The sequence below is a fragment of the Hemibagrus wyckioides genome, linkage group LG09 (genome assembly GCF_019097595.1).
Source record: "Hemibagrus wyckioides isolate EC202008001 linkage group LG09, SWU_Hwy_1.0, whole genome shotgun sequence".
Lineage (NCBI taxonomy): Eukaryota > Metazoa > Chordata > Actinopteri > Siluriformes > Bagridae > Hemibagrus > Hemibagrus wyckioides.
Window position 1 is genome coordinate 14,202,251 of NC_080718.1, and position 23,389 is coordinate 14,225,639.

The 23,389-nt window shown below is 38.5% G+C and overlaps 1 protein-coding gene across 4 annotated transcripts; it reads left to right on the forward strand.

The window, feature by feature from the left end:
* The first annotated feature begins 4,916 nt into the window (after window positions 1-4,916).
* mbip (MAP3K12 binding inhibitory protein 1) lies at window positions 4,917-15,315 on the forward strand. 4 transcript variants are annotated; one of them, XM_058398326.1, is made up of 10 exons: window positions 4,917-5,070; window positions 5,366-5,482; window positions 6,853-7,077; window positions 9,561-9,657; window positions 10,008-10,073; window positions 10,223-10,375; window positions 10,547-10,641; window positions 13,584-13,622; window positions 13,715-13,801; window positions 14,264-15,315. In XM_058398326.1, the coding sequence occupies exons 1-10, from the start codon at window positions 4,921-4,923 to the stop codon at window positions 14,285-14,287; spliced, it is 1,053 nt and encodes a 350-aa protein (XP_058254309.1). In that variant the 5' UTR covers window positions 4,917-4,920; the 3' UTR covers window positions 14,288-15,315. The 4 variants fall into 4 exon arrangements, with proteins under 4 accessions (XP_058254309.1, XP_058254307.1, XP_058254310.1 ...); XM_058398324.1 differs by having other exon boundaries at window positions 10,544-10,641; window positions 14,264-15,314; XM_058398327.1 differs by having other exon boundaries at window positions 13,715-15,315.
* The last annotated feature ends 8,074 nt before the right edge of the window (window positions 15,316-23,389 follow it).

A 23,389-nucleotide genomic window follows, 5' to 3' on the forward strand; every position in this document is an offset into this window, starting at 1 on the left:
TCGCTTGTGTACTGTAGTAGCTGTGAAGGGAAGGACACTCTCCAGCTTGACCACTGCCCAACACTACACACATACACAGACTGTTAACAGAGAGAGAGAGAGAGAGAGAGATAGAAAGAGGGAGAAAGAGAGAGAGAGAGATATGAAAAGACTGGTTCAAATAAGTCTTTTCATAAATCAAAATAAACTATATTATAGTACAGTCAGCAATAAAATTAAATAAGTATCCTGTGTACAACACTGTGATTGCTGAAATATGGATAGACAGAAATAAATCCAGTAATCATCATTTTTATTTTCATTTTTATTTTTCATTAAGTTCATAAATATACTAAAGATTCACTTAATGTTAAAACCACAATTTAAAAAGACAAGCCTGCCTGCTAAAAAGAGCAGTTTTATTCTCTCTGTCTTGCTCCGTGGGAATACTGAAAGCAACAAGCAAATTACAAATAGATGTCAAGTGCTACAGTTCCCTTCTCCCTGAAAGAATTAAACTGCACCCCAGAAAGAACTAGAGCTGAAAGGCTTGTCTCCAAACCCTTCCTAAAATGATTAACCTGTCCAGAGAACATTTTGGACTTTAGAGCTGAGAGCTTTGTGGTTGATGGCAATTGTTCTTTTTTCCCCCTGTTGTTGCGTTCGTCTCTCCTCATTATATAAAGAGAAGAAGAAAAGATGTATGAATAGGGAAGGGAGAGTTTCCCACAGCCTTTCAGCACAGAAAAATACACTATTGTGGGCAGCCTCCCATTCCAAACTCCATTACACATTTGTTTGTCAGTTCATCCTACTATAAATGATAGACAACCTTTTCAAAGTGTTCCTTGGGAAAGAAAAAAAAAAGAAAAAAGAAAGAATGTGACAATATCACCAGAGGGGCAACAACAGATATGGTGGATTTTGACATGGTGTGAAATTTATCAACTATGATGAGGGCAGAAATTTGCAAAAAGTGCAAGGATAATTTTTTTTTTATTATTATTTAAAGACTTAGAAAATCATCAAGATTGGATAGCAGAGTGAGCATAACTCACACTTTACACATGAACAAATAGGGTGTATAAAAAAAACCCTTCCTCTTTAGAGATGACTTTAAAGCTGCTGTAAGATGTTGGAATTCCTCAGTATCTGGCATAAAAATGCTATCAGAAGCTATTGGCAGAAGAACACAAAAGTAACGTAGGTTGAGCTGCATCCATCTATTGTGTTGATTCATCTCTCAGCAGCAAGTGCCATGTCAATACATGAGACAAACTATTTAGAAGAGTAATGTACAGAGATGCAGCAAACAACATACATACCTAGCCAATGTTAGTGAAACATGCACAAATTTTGGCTTGATTATGGGCACGTCTCACTCAGCTTGATTGCTAATTAAAAAAACACAACATTATTTTACTTAACATTCCAATTTTTAATAAAATAATTTGAATTCAGTTGCTGATTGTTGTCAGTGATGTATGAACAGTATGTTGTGTGGGGAAACTATGGGGATATATATATGGATCAGCCATAACCTTAAAACCATCTAGCTAATATTCTAAAGATCCTCCTTGTTCTGCTCTGAGCCTTCGAGTCACTTACTCCACCAGACAGATCCTTTAAGTCTAGTAAGTTGTGAGATGGGACTCCATGGATCAGACTTGTTTGCCCAGCACATCCCACAGATGCGCAATTGAATTGAGATCTGTATAATTTGGAAGGAAAGTCAACACCCTGAACTCATGTCATGTTCCTCGAATCCTTCCAATTTTTGCTGTGTAGATGGGTGTGTTATCCTGCTGAAAGAGGCAACTGTGATTAGGGAATACTGTTGCAAAAAATGGGTGTACTTGGTGTGCAAATGATTAGAAAGGTGGTAACATTCACTCCCAAAGTAACATCCACATTCTAATATGGAAGCCAGGAGCCAAGTCACATTGCCTCTGCCAGCTTCCCAGCTGTCCATGTGATGTAAAAGAAAACCATATTCATCAGACCAGGCCATTTTCTTCCATTTCTGCATGATCCAGTTCTGATGCTAACATGGCCATTGTGGGAGCTTTCGGCAGTGTACAGGGGTCAGCATGGGCACTCTGCCCATCTGGCTAAGCAGCCCCATACGCAACAAGCTACAATGCACTCTGTGTTCTCACACCTGGTTATCATAGCCAGCATGAACTCTGCAGCAATTTGCAGTACAGAAGTTCCTCCGTGGGATTGGACCAGAAGAGCAAGTCCTTATGTGAATCAATGAGCTTTGGGAGACCATAAACCTGTCACTGGTTCACTGTCCTTAGACCACATTTGGTAGGTACTAACTACTGTATGCCAGGAACACCCCACAAGACCTGCTATTTTGGACATGATCTGACCCTTGTGAATGTTGCTGAGATCTTTACGCTTGCCCATTTCTCCCTGCTTCCAACATATCAACTTCAAGAACTGACTTTTGCCACTGAAGCAAGATAATCAGTGTTATTAACATCACATGCCAGTGCAATATAATTAATGTTATAGCTGATCAGTGTAATTATCTGCTATTTTATCCTCAATATTACAGAAGCATTCTGACAATAAGAAAACTTCATTACACACTTATATAATTTTGACAGTCACAGTTACTGAGTAGCAGGTGAAAAAGCAAAAGCTCTTAGTGACTCCATTGTAATCTCACAGCTTGATAGCAAACACACAGAGCAATAAATATACACACTGCAGGCAGCTCAGATGACTCACTCTCGCTCTCCTGACATAACTTTGAAATACAAAAATACAGAGAAACAGAAAAACACTCCAGTCTATAGTCTGCTAGCCTACATTCACCCCGGCAAACAAGAAAGTGATGTGACACAGAATCACGATTTCAGTGACTGCAGCAAGCAACAGAGCAACAAGCCTTTGGCTTGAATTAGTTCTTAGGTCCTGTTCACACATGTTCTCAAATGATCCGATCAGAAGTTTACACTTTTTGAATACATTTTTAGTGACCTTTTGATAGGATTTTATACTTTATTTGTGCTAGAGGAAGCTTGTCAAAATTCAGAAATCAGAACATCAGAAATGTGAGACGTGATGACAAAAGAAGCTACAAAAAACAGCTGCATTCAACACTACAGTTATAGCATTGCTTTTATCTTGTTATGACAGTCATTTAGTCAGTCATTCATTGCTGTCTAGGACACATTGAGGCATGCTTGCATTCACATTACAAATGTTATATTGTGAAATGCATCCCAAACAATCTCCCCGAAGGTGGTTTCAGTGATTGGAAAGAAATAGTAAGAGACCTTGGACCCCGTTAACACCTGTACTTAATTCATGGTTTCATCCAGTCATATACCAGATCTCATTAAATCTGTACAGTGATAAAGAAAAATAAAGATAATTGGTGCCTTTGGTAGATATGTAGCTAGTACTACACAGGATCTTAAGTCCCTACATGACATCTGATGTATCTGAGCAGACATATCATGTACACACTCACATATCCCGCTAATTACAACCCAACACCCATAACACACCACTGTGAATTAGTATTACAGAGCTATCAGGACGACTCGCATAAGCTCTAGAATATCATATTATATCAGTAGACTTGTTGGCCAAAAATGTTCATTGATCATTTAAAAAAAGATTTGGATACTTAACAAAGCTGTCAGGTGAGTAAAAAATGAGCAAACAACACAGGAGGATCCGGTGTAAACATATACAGGGGTTGGACAATGAAACTGACAATGAAACACTTCCCAATATAGTGTTGGAGGTTTTATGCCTATATATGCACAGCCTGGTGGCCAAACCTCACTGATTTCACATTCCATAAGTAAGTGCGAAGGTTAGATTAGCAGAGCAATAGATCAGCTGGTGCATCTGTGACCAGGACAGCAAGTCTTTGAGCTGTCTCGATAGCTATTGTACTTGTAAGGGTAATGTCGGCACACCACCACCACCACCACCACCATGGACCAACCACATCTAACAGGAGTAACTGTTGACGCAAGATGAAGCTGTCCAAGATAGGTACTGACCCATTGTATCCAAAAAAACATGAAACCACACCTACACAACTCACTGCAGAATTAAATGCACGACACAACTCTCCTCTTTTGCCCAAAACTGTTCATCAGGAGCTCCATGGAGTCAATATTCAAGGTTCTATAGACAAACCTTTGGTCACCTGTGCCAAACATTTCGGGCTGGTGAAATGGAAATCTTGGGCTGTGGACAATGTGAAATATGTATTATTCTCTGATGTCCACTTTCACTGTCTTTCTCACATCTGGGAGAGTTAAAGTGTGGAGAATCGGCAAAGATGTTTGCAACCTGGACTACTGAGAACCCGGAGTGAAGTATGTGGGTGAATCAGTGATGGTTTGGGATGCAATATCATGGCATTCCCGAGGCCCACTACTTGGCACATCACTGCCAAAAACTACTAAACCATTCTGGAGGACAATGTTCACCTCGAAGGTGATGCCATGTATCAAGAAGATAATGCACAAATTAAGCACAGCAAGACTGCTGACAGAGTGGTATGATGAACATAAAAGTGTCAAACATCTCCGATGTCCTGCAGTCAGCAGATCTGAATATTATTGAGTCACTTCGAGGTGTTTTGAAGGAGCGGGTCAGGAAACGTGTTTCTCCACCAGCATCACGTAGACAAGTGGCCACTGTACAGGACTTGTATCTGTCATGCCCAAGACAAAGTGATGCTATACTGGCCCTACACATACTAATACATTTTTGTGAACTAAAACCAAATGTTTCAGTTTCATTGTCCGATCCTGTAAATGAATGACTACTTACTTTCATAATTACGAAATTCCTGTTTTTATTTTGGTGAGGTCCTTGTCCTGTCGTGTTTCCGCTGGTGACGTAAGCAAAAAAAGGCGTTTTCCTCCAATCAGCGCTGCCGCGTCATACGGAAGTGTAATGGCGGCGAGTGAAATGGTGCAGGAGTCCTGCAAGAATAAGAAGCGTAAAGCAAGCACCGCAGAAATGAGTCCTGATGGGCTGACTAGACATTCTTTCCAAGAGTGTTTCTCTTCCTTAATCGAGTCGATCACAAAATTTAGCACTGAGGTTAGTTACAACATTTTTCTGATTCATTGCATTGTAATATTGTGGAGAGCTCGAGCCGCATGAAAATTCTGATGGCTAGCTTTTGGCAGAAAAACAAACAGTAACAGTACTGATGTGCATTGTCTTTTTGATCCAAGCTCTGAAATAAACATGCTTCCATATGGCTCTTTTAGTGCACAATAAAGAAACGGCAAAGAAAGCAGTAAATATGAGCCGGTTGACAGTAGAGAAAGTAGTCGTAAGCTTTCCCGTATAACAGAATGATGCTCTAAAGTCCCTTTGACTTGTTTTCCAGATAAAAATAAACCCTGAGGTTTTAAGGATCAGTGCCAATCTGAGTGCTGTTAACTTCCCTCAACTACAACCATCCCATGTGTACAACTGTTTACAGCAGCACATCTCCAAGCTGCAGGTAAATTGCAGATGCACGAGACATAAGAAAGAAAAGTCTGTGTGGTGACTGGAGTATGTGTGATTTAGAAATCCACTCTGTACTGCTAACATATTACAATTTTAAATTAACATCAGATCTTCGAAAACAGCCCATATTTTTGTGCTCTCTCTCTCTCTCTCTCTCTCTCTCTCTCTTTCTCTTTCTTTCTTTTGACTGCTTCAGGATATTCATACCACTGGAATTTAGCCTTGCTTTTCTTTCTGAAGAGATTGAGCCGTGCTTTATTACTTAGTCTGTCTAGCTCTTTAACGTCTCATCTGTATGCTCTGGTCAAATAGACCAGGTTCCCGTGCTTCACTTATCATGCTAATACTGTAATCGTCATCATCATCATGCTTTTCATCTTGTAGATTGCGAACTAGCTGAGGCTCTCCAGTGACTGAGCTTCGTCATTTAACGTCATTACACTGTGTAAAGTCCTTTTTTTGTCTTGACAGTTTTTCTACATTGTATTTCTCATAAATGTAATGTTAAACATCATTCATAAATTTAGAGTGAGAGTCAAGGCAACATTTTTTCTCCTATTAAACACCACTGCACTAGTAATGTCCCCTGTGACATCAGCCTGGTTGACAATATGATGTCTTACATTAATAACAAAAAACAATACCAGATCACAAAGATTTCAAAACAAACCTCTTTGATGTGTTTTAGGGTAAAGATCATTAGGATGTAGTGGGCTGTGTCGTGTCTGACATACAGCTCTCGAAAAAAATAAGAGACCACTGCCCAATCTCCAGATTTGAACCCTATTGAAAACCTCTGGAATGTCATCAAGAGGAAGATGGATGGTCACAAACCATCAAGCAAAGCTGAGCTGTTTGCTTTTTTGCAAAAAGAGTGGTATAAAGTTACCCAACAGCAATGTGAAAAACTGGTGGAGAGCATGGAGCCAAAACGCATGCAAATCGGGGTTATTCCACCAAATACTGATTTCTTAATGTTATTTAGCCAAAGCATTAACACAATTTGTTTACAAATTATTTGCATTTTCTTTTATTTGAGTTATTAAAGCTCTGCAAATACTGCATGATCTTAGGTTATTTTGATGTGTTGTCACTTCCTTTAAATATACACTCTAAATAACAATAGTTATATTTTGAATTTAGGAGAAATATTGTCAGCAGTTCACAAAGAATCTCACCAATACATGCACCTGTAAGAAAAAAACATAAGAAACTGATTATTTTGCAGTGGTCTCTTATTTTTTTCCAGAGCTGTATTTTGTTGAGCTTATGTACTGATTGGGCTAAATTTAAAGCTGTTGTCCAAAAATATATATATCTTTAATTTTCTGACATGCATATATCCTTCTTCCCCTGTAACAGACCGTGTCAGTACATCTGAAAGAAATATTGGCTGCTGAGAGCCCATCTGATTCAGCCAATAATGAAAAAACGGAGAACTCCAAGGATAGGTTGGCATCTGAAGAAGAGATAGTGGTAGACAAAGAGCTTTTTCCTACCACATCACAACACACTGCTTCAAAAGACAAAGTGACGTTCCAGCCTGATGACTGCAGATCTGTTCAAATCAAAGCCGGCAAAGCTGAGGTAAAATACTGACTAATGTGCTATATGTATTTCCTATATATGTAAAAGAGCATTATTGAGGAGGCCTGAGGAGCAGTCAGTACTCCAGTTTATCCCAAAGGTGTTAAATGGGGTTAAGATTAGCGCTCTGTTCAGGCAACTCGAGTACTTCCACTCCAAAATTAACAGACCATTTCTTTATAGACTTCATTTTGTGCACAGGGGCATTGTCACGGTGGAACAGGCTTGGGCCTCTCAGTTCCAGTAAAGGGGAATTCCTAAAGGGTTATTCCTAAAGACATCCTATACTACTGGATAAGACGCATCTATGGATATGATGTGTCCACAAATTTTGACCATTTCGTATACAAGGGAACAAATTCCATTTCCCATACGTGTTCACAGCATAAGATGAAATGGAATGCTTCAGATCTGCATAGTCCTCTCCCCCCCCCATCATTCCAGGTTATATTTCTCCATATGCTGTTGTTCCACATTTACTCCACATTTTTTTCTTTTCATTTTTTTATTCCTTAGCTCACAAGTTGGAATTCTTTCCAAATTAACCAAATGTTTGATTTGGCTACACTTTATGTTTTTGCTGTCTATCTAATAGGTTTGTTTTGATTTTATTAGCCTAATGACGTTTTGCTCTTTGGACTTCATATGAAGAGTTAACAGCAACAGATTGCAAATGCAAAATGCCACACATGAAATAATCATGAAAGAATTTTTTAGTCTGCTTATCTGTAAGAGAAGTAACAGAGACCTGGCCATGGAACAGCTGGAAGCTGAGCTCTGAGATCACAGTATAACAGAGCTGTTGGTTTCTCTGTTATACTGTGGTGGTCATTTTGCTGACATGGTTTCAGTCCTCTTACATTGAAGTGACAAGTTACTCTGACTTATACGATACGATAATGATATGATATGAAATATTTCTGTCCTGATGGGAGTGGTCTCCAGGATGACCGTCTTCATATCCACAGGGTATGATGGCTTACTGAATAGTTTCATGAGGATGAAAATGATGTAAATCAAATTCTTTGCTCTTCAGTCATCAGATCAATATCCAAATGGACAGTAATCTGAGATTTTGGATGTGCTAGACAGCACTCTCCCCCACCATCATTAATACACTCTCAAACTGGAGAGAAAATGGTGTTTATCCCTTCAGTACAGTTCCAGAGTTTTGTAGAATAGTGGCAAGGTGCATTGATGCTGTTTTATTGCAAAGTATTTACTGTTTTCTGTTCACTGGCAGTTTTATCTTACTTCAGAATGTTCAAAAGTATAACAGACACCTTGAATAGTTCAATACTCAGATGGTAAATAACAGCAGCATAAATGAAGAAAATGTTTCTGATGCTGTAAATCCTATATATTTCTAATTTGCACTTTTAGTTAAATAATCAGAAACTTGCTGTTTTGCAGTCCTGATCTTGCAATGCCCATCAGAACAATATTCCCAGCCCACAATAACCAAACCAGTTTCTGGATAGAAGGTGATGATGCATTAGAGCAAAATAAGGTGCCTTAGTAACAGTAGACCTTCTTAGGGGATGATGATGATGACTGATATTTGCTGTGTGATTCACGTAACAACATGACAGCTGTGATATATATAAAAAAATATATATTAAAAAAAAGATCATATAGATATGGGATGTTGCATTGTAAATTTATGTTTCATTTGTAAAAGTACAGGTTTTCTGGCAGGCGAATGATTTTGGAGGATGTAGAAGTGTAGGTGATATGACAGAAAGTGATGACCTTATGCAAGAAAAGAAAAATAAATGTTAATTTAACACATCTGCTGTTAAATGAAATTGTTCCTACAAGTAGTTAAGGCCAATATGTTTATTATTACTTATTGCTTTGTTTAAATTTAATCAGCCCTAGGTGGTCTTGAGGTTCATGTGGTTACTGAATTATTCTGATGCTTGCTGTGGGTTTGGGAGGTAGCTAGGGCAGATTGAATAGATCTCTCTCTCTCTATCTCTCTCTCTGTGCTTGCTCTCTCTCAGTGAGTGATGAATAGGCAGCCTGTTGGAGAGTCCTGAGAGAGGTCCAGGCTCACGCTGCATTATGAAGTGGATGCTCATTACTCAGTGAAATTGCATGTGGGCGAAAGACAAGAACACCTTTATTTTTATGTTGTTTATATTTTTTTTTAACACATACAGACACTACACCAAAACGACCAGAGCAATCTCTGCTATCTGAAATGGTGGAGAGTGTAAAATGTTTTGATATTTGGCATAATTGTGTCCACTGAACTCACTCGTTATTCATGTAGCCCCCCTACACCCTCCAAATCACCCCCCCTTGCATTCTGATCCTCATTATCGCTCAACAACAAAAAGCCGTCTGCGGATTGATTTCTTTCAATAGCTCATCAATTCGACACTCATTTACATCCCTCTCTCTTCACCCACTCTTTTTTTTTTTATAATATCTTCTCTCTCTCTCTCTCTCTCTCTCTCTCTCTCTCTCTCTCTCAGATTGAACGTAGGATCTCTGCATTTATAGAGCGCAAACAGCTGGAGATCAATGAAAACAATGTGCGGGAGTTTTGCAATGTGATCAGCTGCAATCGGGGTAAGGATGATGAGAAGGCACCAGAGGAGAGGTCTTGCAGAACAGCTAAAATGTTTTATATAGTGCTGCTTTTCTACAGCGGCAGGTCACATTGCATGTTTTATGAGCATGTGTAAGAATGCAGCTTCCAAATATAACTACGTTTGGCCTGATTTGAGCACTTCAGCACAGCCAGACAGCAGTTCAACTCTGACATTCACCATTAGCTCCTTTGCTTGTGTATTTTAGATGCAGTTAAATAGATTATACACATGAACTGTATATACTCTCGTATTTATTTTTTTTGTGTGAAAAGTGCACCTGAAATAGTTTTGTTTTTTTGAGTTTTGGTTAAATGCTTGTTTTTACAGAAAACAGTTGTGCCAGAACAGATGCAGTCTTCACACCCTATCCAGGTTTCAAGAGTCATGTCAAAGGTGAGATATTTTTTTTAGTTATTTTTTTTATTTTTCATTTATTTTTCACTTTTTTGTAGTGTTATGGTGACCATAATGCTAAAATAAGAGACATTTCTTGATTGGATTGAAATTGTGCAGACTGTCTTGGTAATTAATTGGCTTTCCAGTGACCCGAGTGGTGAACACGTATGGGCCCCAAACCCGAGGCGGGCGCTCTGAGCAGGGAGAGCAGCAGCAAGGCTCATATAGCAGAGACTGTGGAAACCCTGTCATTGAGGAACGGCTGCACAACATAGAAGCTCACCTGAAGCTAACGGCAGGTCGGATGACTATATGAAAATCAAACTTTCACGAGACATTTTCATTTTAGCTGTGTGGCCTGTCTTGACAGATGTGTAATAATATACTATAGAGTGATGCTCTAGTTCATATCTGTTCCATACCTCACTCACATGACAAAGGTGTCCTCTGTCTGTGATGTCTTGTAGCAGGTCCTGTGCCTCAGAGCATTTACCAGCGGCTGAAGAAGTTAGAGGATCGAATCTTGGAGCTTGAGGGTCTTTCCCCGGAGTACTTCCACTCCACGGTAAGTGCTAGGCAGCGAAATGGAGAGGGTGTTTTTGTATGTTGAAACAGGGATGCTAGATACATATTGAATTCTTCAGTAAAGGATAGCTCTCTGGAATAGTGTAGATTTCAGCGCCATTCCAGTGAAGGTAAAGATGTGGATGTCATATCTGCCACATTATGAGTTAGGATGCATGTTTTGGGGGACTTATCAGTGGTCTCACCTGGATACCCTAAAGATTCCACTTTGCAAAACCCACAATTATGCCCAGGTTTCATCCTTTCAATAGTGGATAATCAAAACTGGATGCGACAGAGGAGAAGCTAAGAACTGTTGCTATAATCAGAAAGCCTGCTGCTCGAACATCAGTTTAACACACTTTGGTACTGTCTAACTTTATAATGTACAACTGTAGAAGAATAATGATTTCTAAAGTCACACGGATAAGGATGGGTTCGTTTTGAGTCCAGGTTCATCCTCCTGTCATCTCTGAAAGTGTTTTTATTGCTGCTGTTATGTTAGCCTTGCTCATTAGGAATTATATAAATTATATAAATATAGATTTCTCTACAGATTTCTGTAACTCTGCATCTGCAATTGAATTGCATTAAATAATTGAATAAGTGTTGTACTGTAACGTTAAATTTTGTATAACATATAGCAGGTCCTTCCGAAAAAAGAAAGCTATTCTGATCCCTGTGGCTTATCAAACACACAGTGCCTTTATTTGCTGCGTAGAACTCTTTCTCTTAACCATTCCACCGACTTATGGCTTTTGTGTTTTGTTTTTTTTTTTTTGGTTTTTTTTTTTCCCTCTCCACTTATGACGGTCAATCAGAGAGTTCTTCAAAGCCATTAAAATCTGATATGTGTGATATTTTTTCCTCCTCTTCAGAATTTACCCATGTCAGATTGTAGCCTATCAAAGTTAGCTGAGTAAGTGCTCTTGTACCGTTCTATTTCTCTTAGTTCAGTGCTGCACTGAGAGCTGGCTGATTTCCATGTCCTCTAGTGTGTGTGTGTGTGTGTGTGTGAGTGAGATGGGAAGAGAGAGAGCTGTGTGTGTGTGTGAGAGAGAGAGAGAGAGAGGGAATGTGTAGTGCCTAGAAAGCAGGGCATTGAGTACACTGTAAAATATGTTAAACTTTTTGCATTGTGGTACTCCATTTTAGCAAAAACAATGAATTAATTGAGCTATCGAGGTGGGAGCCAATCAGATTTGCTCTTGTTCCCAAATGTGTTTATGTCCATGCTGAAAAGTGATTGAAATTAATCCAAGTTGCTAGTGGCTGATGAGAGGACATGGACAGAGTAGATGAAGGGGGGGTGTTCTGGGTGAGTGTGAATGTAGATGGCCTCTTCTCCATCATGCTAATCAGTGCCGTGCAAATGAGTGGCAGAGCTAATGCTGATAAGTCAGTTGGCAGTGATGGGAAGACTGCAGTTTGCTTCACTATAATGTAAAATGTTTAATGGTATATGAAATTCATGCAATGTACAACTAATGCTGCGTTATATCTTCCCTAATCTTATACAAAAGTTTGTAGTAATAGTTTACATTTTTATCAAAGTTTATCTGAATGATTTTTGGCCCAGTTTTGCTGTTAGACAACAATTCTTTGGTAAGTTGAAGTTTTCAGTCTTAGAACAAACAAATAAATTAACCCTGACGTGCTCATCAGCAGCTGATTCAGACTAAATGGTTCTAGCATTGTCAAAAATGTTGAACTAATAACTAAGATCTAAAAGTCACCATTTGGAGACTGGACACCATTTGGACACACATCTCCTGTGTGAAATTCACATTCTAATTTGGCATGTTTGAATTGTTTGTGTCATTTAAAATACTGACATGAGTTATTCTAACATTACCAAACATGCTAATAGTCAGAAGCAGAATCTTTATGACCGCAAGCTCAGAATGTTGTCTGATGAATGTTGTGCTTGTTTTCCCAGTCTCTTCTTCAACTTTTAAAATGTTTTCTGTAGGCATAATATTGGCGTTATTATACCTAGGGCATGTTTATGCGAACCCGTTTTCTGACTGATGACGTAAGCAGAACATGGTCATTTACTTCAATCGTTGGCTTGTCATTAGAGGATCTTTATTGTGTAATCTGACATGGAGAACACAAACTATCTGTAATAGAAATCAGACAGAATCTTATTGGACTCAGTTCATCACTTGCAGAGCGTAAATGATTCATAGTTAGCAGTACCATGTCCACAACAGAGTTTACAGCATAGAAGAATCATAAATAAAGCTTGTTTCTCTGTAGGTATAATAAATGGAAGATAGCATGGACATGAGTTTGTTTTGCTGGGGAAAAATGAAACCTTGTGTGATTAACTGTAAAGCACTGAAAGAATTTGTGAAGTGTTTGAACTCATCTGTATTCAGCACCATGTGTGTATTTTGCATGGAAGCACATATTTACATATATTTAATAGTCAGTGGTTTACATCACCTATACTGTGTGTTTACTGGGCATCTGTTAGAAGAAAGAGAAAGTGCCTATCTTGTGTAGGCTGTGTGGGCCTCTGGTATAGAAGTGCACTTCATCAGGTTTCAAATAGACAAGCTGATTATTACTTAAATATTTTTTGTATGACTGTGTCTCATTTTGTGTCTCATGATCCCACCCAGTGTTGTTGCTCTTTATATTTTTTGTTTGTTTCTTTCTTTTTGTAAAGAAATAATAATTCATTGGTGAACATATAAGCAAAGCAAAATGGTGTATATTACATGAAATGTGTTGGCCAGTGAAAAATTTTGTTATAAAAAAAAAAAAAAAAAAAAATGACCGCTGTAATCACAAAATGTAAAATAGGCTTAAGGTTTTGTTTTGTATATGCTACTGATTTTTAGGGAAACCAAAGTATTTATTTATTTATTCATTTATTTATTTAAAATCTTTTTTTCCTATATCCTAATCTGATTTTTTTCCCCCACATTTCAGAGTTATTCTCACAAACGTCAGAAAATCTCAGTTTCTCAGGTAAATTGCATTTGTATATTTGTAATTGTATAATATTTATCAAGCGCATTAAAATTGTGCATCCAGACTAACAAGCTAGCTTGTTTTTGCAGAGCTACAGCCTGTCCGAGATAGATGGGAAGATCAGCGCAGTTAGAAGTGCTTTGCTGAAGAGAGCGAGCGAGTTCCAGTCCAGAGATGTGAGGGAGTTTCCTTTCTGACAAACACACGGATGATAAACAGTGTACCTCCAACCTGAAGAGTTGTCGTCTTCTTTTTTTTTTTTTTTCTTTCTTTCTTTTTTTGTACAATTGATATCATGAATTGAAAATGAACACTGTTTTTGCTTGCTACTCATCTGATTTGTGAGTTGAGAGCACCTGTACACACTGTCATTTTCATTTTTGTAAATAGATTTTTTTTTTCGTCTGCAAAGGCATTGAGTGTTGAATATTGAATATTTTGCACACAGACATACCACACATTCACATTTTTATAGAGTCTGAGGCTAATATTTTTCAGAATTGTGATTGTTTCATCACTGCTAGCTTTGGTCCAATGAATCCGTTTATAAGAAGAGTATTCACTCATTTATCTCAAGTAAATGTTTTCCCTTGTGCATTCTGGGAGTGCTGAGTATGTGTCATGTTTTTCTGAAATAGGAGGAAACAGGAGAACCAGAATGAAACCCACACATACGAGAGGAGAACTCTGCCTTTTCCACCCATATGATTAATAGAGAAATATTACTATGTAAAATGTAATAAAAAAACCAGCAGACAACAGTCTACAGAGAATTTTTAACAACTTAAACAATATTTCCTTTTTTTTTTTATATATATTCTGTCATTTCTAGCTCAGGTCTCAAAACCCAGCTTTTCTGGAACATGTGCCTGACTTATATTTTTTATATATTTTTATTTGTAGACAAATGATTTTATAATGCTGTGATGAACAGATCTGTAGCTCTGTAGCAAAATGCCTTAAAGATAAATGATAGAAAAATCATTGTGTGTGTGTGTGTGTGTGTGTGTGGTGAGAGAGCAGACTGATTGTGGGATGGCAGGCAGTGTGCGATCAGAGCGCGGTTGTGCATTTCTGCTCACCTCTGCAGCCTGCCATTGCAACAAATGACCTGATTACGGATTCCCCACGCTATGAACAGACAATTAGCCTGCAAAGATTGCTCCCTTTCTTCTGACCAAGAGCCTGTGTGAAGCCACATGTGCAGCAGTTCACCCAGGAGCTCCAGTCACATTTTGCCCTATCTAGGACGAGTTGATTACAGTGATTTGAGCCTCTGTGTTCATTGCGTTATACACTGACCACTGTCTGCTGTGTTTGAAATTCATGACTAATGAGACGATTCTTTTGTTGTGGAGGAAATTAGAGTTTAGATGAGTGGAATGGTAAGATTAGCACAACAATGACTAATCAATGGCAGAAGCTGACAGTGGTGTACAGGACAGAAGGATTTGCTGGTGTCATTTTTAAAAGCACAAAGTATGTGCACTGTAATAATGATGTATAATCATATATAATGTACTGTAGCAGCACTATAGCAGTGGCAGGTGTGTGGTTTTTGCAGTCGTTCTATGTATATATAGGTCTGAACAACAGTGAATTGATTTGTTGAGTGTTATGAGGGGGTTGTTTTCAGTTCTTTAACCTGGGGTTAATGTGTCATTAAGCATTTGGCTGTTTTTTCTTCATTCATTTTGTAAAAATAAATAAAAGCATACTAAATTGACCTGTCCTTGTCGCTAGGATGGCATACTTATCCTTTGTATCTTTTCTATGCATCTTTCACCTGGAAACGTGTGCATAGTGTACCTTTAAAATACATAATTGGACCAAAATTATATGCTTTAAAGGTACACAATATTCATGTAACTAGATAAAAGATATATACTAAAGCTGCAAAAGGTGTATGGTTGATGGGGTACAGTTTTGTAACCTTTTTCTGATTATATTATTAATTTAGTTGTAGGTGTTTGTCAGATATCTTTGGGTTTTCTTATAAAACCTGCTATACAGTAAGTGCATATGTGTAATAAGGAGCTTTACTTCTAGTATTAGTGCTTTCAGGGCTGATTACTGCAAAGGACTTTGGCAGGTTATGTCAGGTTTTCTTTTGTTAAAATAAATGGTTAATTTCTTTGTAGTGTGAGTGTTATACTTTAGGGAAATTGAGCTTTATATTCCATCTCCAGTCCCTCCACTCTAACAAGTTATCAAATGTGCCCAAGTGTGGGCTTGTCACAACACAGGACTTGTCATAGTTCTCTGTGTGAGGGCTTGCAATCTCATCTTCCAGTGAGAAGGGAAGTGAAAGCTGTCTATTCCAGGTGTTCAGCCAGGACTGTTTCCTCTGCTCTCACTTTTCTGAGTCCCCAAAAAAGGCCTGCAATGCACCATGGGAGGTGCATACTTGAAGCCATGGACAAAGCAAACGGGGAGTTGGTCATTGTTCACCGTGGAACTTTTGTCTCTGTCTTGAGACCCTTATGTGGCTTAACGAGAACAAATTGGTCGCACAATAACGGATGGATTATGGATGTGAATAAAAGCTTTTGTTCACAGATATGCCTGGCTAGGATCCGTTCGACCCATAGCCATTGAGTTGAGAATGCAGCTTAATAGGCAGGTGAAGGACCTCTCAATGAATGTCAATTTTATCTTTTGTAAAAAAAAAAAAAAAAAAAATTACAAAAATACCCCTGCATTTTGCCACTAGTTTAGAAGTAAAAAAGCATGGAAGTATCTATTTGCAATTAATAGACACTGAAATGTTCAACTCAGAACAGAAACAGCTATTTTGTGTAACTAGACGGAAAAAAAGAAATTTCAACTTTTCATGGAAGTTATAAGACAATTCAAAGTATTTTGTGCTTACAGAGAAATATACAGCAGTTTAGGTAAACTGTTGATAGAATATAGCATATAGGCAGCAGAGAGTGTTTTCAAGTCCAAGAGGATTTATTCTGTTCTCCACCCCCACCCACTCCACTCCACTCTACTCCTCCATTCTGCTTGTGGAAATAGGTACTTCCGCCCTGATTTGCCCTCTAGTTTCTCACTGTCCCACACTTTCGTGCTCTTTCTCTCCCATGTGATATCTCTTCTGTTCCCAGTGGATGTGATTAAGACTTCTTGGCAGTCTCCAAGAAAAGCCAGTCAGATTCCCCCCACCCCACCCCGATGTCCTCTTACATTGTGTGAGGAAGAAGGAGAGACTCATAACCATTCATAACTCACAAACTCTTAATAGGCTGCAGCCCTTCAGAAAGAAGAAGCGAAGAAGCACCCCCGCTACCCCCATACCCCACCCCCAATTCGCCCCCCACCATACCCCACCCCCCCGGCCCTGCTGTGACTAGTCAGCCTCAGTCTTTCTTCCCCCATGGCTCCATGTCAAAAAAGACTGTTGCTCGTTTGTGCAGGGAACAATAAGGAACAAGGCTGAATCTCTAGCGCTGAACAAAGGAGAGAAAAACAGGTTTTTCATTCTGCAGAACATTAGATTCTGACACATTTTAGCATGGTGTTTTTTTTCCCTAGCCTGAGTGCAGTGGCTGAGCTCTTTAAAAAGGACCACCTGTTGGCTAGTAGGCTGCTCTTCATTATGCCAGTAGCTATTATCACAGAGAGAGCAACACCACGGGGAAGTTCTAAAGTTAACCCTGCCAGTCAGAAGCCGCACACTCCCCGCCATGCACCAGGAAGTCAGATATATTATCGTACTTATGGAAAAAAGTACATATAAATACACATTTTCCAAAAGCACATTTTTGCCTACATGTCAGATTTAGGTATTTTGAATTACTAAAAATAAAAAACCCTATTCTGAACAATTATATACCTATATTCAATATATATTTACCTGCTGTTTTTACTTTTCAGGTTAGGGATATAACAGGTTTTCTGGTATTATGATCATGCTGTGAAAGCCACATCCCTTTACCCAGCCTTTATTTATGTGTACATATAATGCTGTTCATATATGACCATGTCAAGTTTGTACATGTAACATTCCAAACTTCCCTATAGCAGAGTCTGACGCAATGCCCTTCTAACAGCACTGGAGCTATGTGGCGTGAGCTAGGCTCTCTGGGGTTAAAATGTGGCAGTTATATTGCCAGGATGGAGCAGCGGGAGACGAATTCAGGCAATTACAATCAAGTCAGGGTGCAGTTTGAGCGTGGGCCTGGAGCCTGAGTAGGATGCTGATGAGACACTTAGCCACACATCCTCAGCCATTGGTCCTCTCCTCTAACTGCCAACCCCCCCTGCTGGACAGCCATGAATCCCTGCATCTCTCACACACACACACACACACACACACACAACTGCACTACCCTCAACATGCAGCTCCACTCCATCAGCTACTGGAAATCACTTAAAGGCCTGAGGGTTGGTCAAGATTATCAGATGAAATGGATAGCTTACATATGAAAACAAGTTCAACTTCAAAGTAATTGTAAGAGCATATAAAAAAAGTTAAATTTAGATAATAATCCATTTACAGAAGTGTCATCTTCAATGCTGATATTATTTAGACACACAGCTTTATTTGTCAGTGCAGAGTTTTGCATGTTCTCCCAGTTTTGTTGTGGGTTTCTACCAGTTTCTCTGGTTTCTCTCCACCCCGTAAAACTAAGTAGGTGAATGCTACTCTCAAATGCCCCCATGTGTGAAATAGTGTATCAGTGGTCCCCTGCCCAGGCAGTAATCCCACTTCACATCTAGTTTTTCCAGGATGGGATGTAGATCCACCATGACCAGCGATTACTGCAGATGAATACATGAATAATTATGAAGTAAATCCCACTCATGTAAAAGGTCTCAATCTATTGCAAAGATGTTCTCTTTTATTCATAAAATATATCCTGTCATGTTTCTTACATCGTTCACAGACACATAACCAGACATATACCTAAAGGTGTGGGTGAATTAGGCTGTACACCGGAGGTCTCTGCATGAGCTCTAATCTCTGACCCATTCGGCTACAAGGGCCTGTATGACTCACAGCATTGAAAGGCAGGAGTGTGTTTCTCATCCTGATTACAGTGGCACCCCCAACCCCTGCTCTGATCCGCTCTCATCTCCTACAAGGCCAGCATCTACAGAAATCACTTCTGACCCCCTTCTAGTGACAGTGTCACAGTTTGTCGAGAGGAAAGAGCAGGGAGCAAGACACCTGAAAGCAATTAGGCATTTATGCTTGTTAATTGTTGCCAAAGAAAACTCGGTGATTTTGGAGAGCTCCTTGTATTTTGTGCACGCCCTCACAGCTCTCCGTCTAGCTGGGGTTTTTGTCGTGGCAAGTGGCACACACCTGATTCCTGACACTCTGATTTCTATTTTAAAGTGTTTTGGTGTGTAAAGTTAGCACTGCGTTATTGGTTTTGTTAACACTTTCGAAAATATTTTGTGGTAGATGATTTCTGTTGATAGTATTTACTCTCAGTTTTATAGAAACAGTCTGTCATAAATGTTGTTCTCACACAATTTACTGTGCACTGAGAAATAAATCCTTAATGTATGTAGCTCCATATCCTACTTTTATTTGCTGCCCATTTTGTCTTTTTTTGGCTAAATTGCTGGTTGGTCCCCTAAAATTTGCCCCTGGTTATCTATTGCTCAACTTGTTTGTGAGCAATCCTCCACATCCTGTTGTGTTATGGGGGAGGCTGTGGTCAACCTCCTCTAACCCAATTCCTCTAGTAATAGCTGTTTTTTAACAGTGGTTTATCATCGCCTGGACCCCAGACGCGCTGTCCCTCTAGCAAATTATTCCATCTTTGCAGAGAAAGAGAAATTGGATTGCTCTGATCCTGTTTTGTGGCAGGGAGGGTGGCCGCAGCATTATCCTCGGTTGACACTGGCGACGGAGAGGCAATCACACACGGCCACACTCTGACAAAAACACTCCAGGAAATCACACCACAACAAGCTCAGACTCTGCCTACAGGCCAGCTACAGCCATTCACACATATAATACATTACTACTACCACTACTCTACTACTACTATTGCTATTACAAGCCTGTCTTCAACTACTCAACAGTCTGCTGTGCTTTTATATTAGATCAGTATGACATCACTCAGATTTTGACCAATACATTCCCATTGTTCCATTACAATCAATGTAGTGTGGATTTATTTACAACAATGCATCGCTATATTGCACTTTTTTGTCATTGTATCACAGTGTTAAAGCTAAAATTAATTTAAATGGGGGAAAAAGTAAATTGCTGTCTTTATGTGCTCTTCCAGCCCAACATTTTATTTTCAAATATTTAGAATATTTTTAATAATAAACTCTTTATAACATTTTTATTTAGTATAAGAAACGTGCTCTTTTGTTAATTACAGCCTGTTAGTCTACTGTTTTATCATTCAAAAGACAAATTCTAACAGTATGTCCTAAAAACTAATGTTCTGCATCTTGAACAATTATCGTCATCTGCCATATGCAAGATGTACTGTCTCCCTCTTGTATACTTCTGAAGCTCTGAATTTGAAGAGCTAAGAGATTTAATCTTCTAAACTAAAGAGGATTTATCTGCCTGTATATTTTCTTTGTAGGAATGATAGGAAAAAGGAATGAATAAAATACAATCTATAGACATGTATTAGCATTTGGGTTTGCAAAAAAAATACTCTCTTTTGTACACTATGTATAAAACCCTACTTTCTTTTGTACCAGAGAGTGCAGACTTATAGATATACACACGCATATATACAGATAGAAGAGCAGAACCCAATTTCTTCTGTCGTGACAGAAATCAATCTCATATCACTCTCGTTAATCCGCAATGGCTCTCCACAGATCCTGACACTAATAAGGTATTGAGCAGGTGAGTCCAGGGGCTTCGGGTGAACCAGGAAGACTAGGGGGGCTGGAGTCTGGCACTGTTCCAGTTCAATTATGTGACTTGTATATAGGAGAGAGAAGCACAAGGAAGGGAAGAGAGAGAGGGCACAAGATGAGAGGGAGAGGCAGAGCAATGGGTGAAAGACTTTGGAGAAAGAAGGTTGAAAAAGACATGTAAGGTTGAGGGGGGGTGGGTGAAAAAGGGTTGAAGATAGAAAGAGAGAGAGAGAGAGAGAGAGAGAGAGAGAGAGAGAGAGAGAGAGAGAGAGAGAGAGAGAGAGAGAGAAAGAGGGAAGGAGGTTAAAATCGATCCCATCTGTGGCATGATGGTTAATTAAAGCAGCTCTTGAGTAGGCTGAGGATGAGAGGCTTGGCTGGGCTCCTGCAGGCAGAACCCTGATTGCTGGGAGAATGGCTTCTTTCTCCATGCACAGAGACGAGGAGGGCTGCTGCTACCGTGCACAGACCTACTCATACACACAAATGGAAATGCATAAATGCATGTTTTGAACGAGATCCACATATGCACTCGCAAAGATAGATCTTAATTTAAGTGCAGCATTTCTGCTCCTTACGCATTCGGGAACAAGTGTCTATAGGTTTATAAGTACACATTATTGACATGTGATTTGTAACAGTAGATTAAAAATTAATGAGCATTTTAGACATGTGGTAGATGTGGACATGGGGGTAGTGTATATAATATAAGTGTATATATTATATCTGTTGCATCTCTAAAAGAATAGGTCCAGGTTGGCAAAGTAAGGCTGCAATTAGTCAGATAAGATTATTGGAATTCTGTAGCCTTGAATTTTATAATACCAAGAATATAAACTCAGCACAGTCTCCTAGAAAAGAAATAAAAATGGTTTTAAAGGTCTATGAAAGGTTAGCTTTCAAACCACTGCACCATTTTCCCAAAGCATTGTTAGCTTTTCCATATGATAAAGGATGGCTGAGGTTACTGTCAGTTTATATTATTACATAAAGTTTATATTTCACATTTCTGGTTGTACACATGTGAACACATAAACTGGTGGACAATAATTTACACAAATATTTTAGACCCTCCTTCAGTAGTTTTTTTTTTATAAAGTGCAAATAAAATCTTATCTTATGCATTCAAATGTAATTGTAAATCTTGAGTTATATAGAACAAATTATAATAATGGAGGCTAATTGCTGTGAAGGAATTAAGCCATATTATAACAAACTGCACTGAAAGCCATGACCTTATTTTATAATATCTTTCTAAACATAAGCACATGGAGAAACATAAGGATATATTTCACATATGAGTGTAGTTTATTTTATTTATTCAGTTTAGTTTACTTTATTTATAGAGCACATTTAAAAACAACAGAAGTTGCAACCAAAGTGCTGTACAACAAATATAAAACAAAATACCCAATCTAGACAAACAAAGGGACAAATACAATTTTACACCCTCACACCAAATTAAAACATACAGAATAAAAATGGGCAGATTTGAACAAAGAAATAGAAGGGGAAGATCTTATGTGGAGGGGAAGACTATTCCAAAGCCTGGGAGCTGCCACAGCAAAAGCCCGGTTGCCTTTAGTTTTAAAATGAACGAGGGACTGATAGAAGAAGTTGACTAGATGACCGAAGAGATCTAGAGGTGGAAAGTGGAATGAAGAGATTACAAATATACTGGGGAGAACAACCATGTAAAGCTTTAAAAACAAAGAGCAAAATCTTAAAATCAACACGGAATTTAACCGGGAGCCAGTGTAGAGAGGCAAGGCGAGACATTTTCTGGTGCCAGTCAATAATTTGGCTGCCTCATTTTGCACCAATTGCAATTGGTCCAAAGATGATTTAGGCAAACCCAGTAATCCAACCTTGAGGTTTTAAGCGCATGAATTACAGTTTGAAGATCCTTCATGGAAAGCATCTTCTTGATTCTAGCAATTGATCTTAATTGAAAGAAACTACTTTACACTAAAAATAATCTAATCTGCTTATCAAAAGACAAGAGAGAGAGAGAGAGAGAGAGAGAGAGGGAGCTATAACAATAATGAAGATAAAAGTAAAGATTTACTAAGAAGTAGACATATTTTCTTTTATTCTGTGTAAAACACCAAAAGTCCAAATTTTGTTCATACTGACATTTGGAGTTTATCTATAATTGGCTGAACAAACCAGCATAACATGTTAATACAATAAAAAAGACTGTATGCATGAGACTACATCACAACAGATTGCATTCAAAACTTAAAAACAATGATTCTTGAAATTCCAGTACACTACTAAATAAAATTGTAAAAAAAAAAAAAATACATATGTGAAGAATATAAATTAAACACAATCTACACTTCAGCCTTCACAACTGTTAGCTCAAACTGTTGATTTTGCTATTGAACGCTCACCAGTTTGGGAGACAGATTATGTCCAGTCACAGTAACTAGATTTTTATTGTTTATGAAGACCTTTAGTTTACCTGTGAGCTTGAACGTTTAGTATAGAAAATATTCTTTGTGATTTATTTTAGAAACATAATTAATTATGTTATTATTTTTAATTAATAATTAATAATTAATTAATTATTATTATATTAATTCCACATAGGCTATTGTGATTTATTGGCATGCTGGTCAAATTACAGAAATCTTTCCCTTAAATGTAATTTCTAGGGTATTCTGGCAAAGAGGTAGCGCTCTAACTTGGAGGACTGCTTGACCTGTCCAGACATCAGTGTTGAAAGTTTGCTTAAAGAGAGGTCTAGCAGATCCTTATTAGCCATGCTTCCATTCAGCAAGATATTGCAACACAGTTCTCTTATTTAGGCAAACCATTTTGGCCTTCTAGAGTTTGGTAAGGTAAGGCACTAGACAAGATCCTGAAACTCGGTATCTGCCCTTTGATGAAACACTTATGTTTATATC

What these genes read in the sequence shown, in the direction of transcription:
- mbip (XM_058398324.1), top strand. Translation starts at nt 4,921, where the DNA reads ATGGCGGCGAGTGAAATGGTGCAGGAGTCCTGCAAGAATAAGAAGCGT. An exon ending in TCAAAGCCGGCAAAGCTGAG is followed by an intron (nt 7,078 to 9,560) that starts GTAAAATACTGA and finishes TCTCTCTCTCAG; the next exon opens with ATTGAACGTAGGATCTCTGC. An exon ending in TGTGATCAGCTGCAATCGGG is followed by an intron (nt 9,658 to 10,007) that starts GTAAGGATGATG and finishes TTGTTTTTACAG; the next exon opens with AAAACAGTTGTGCCAGAACA.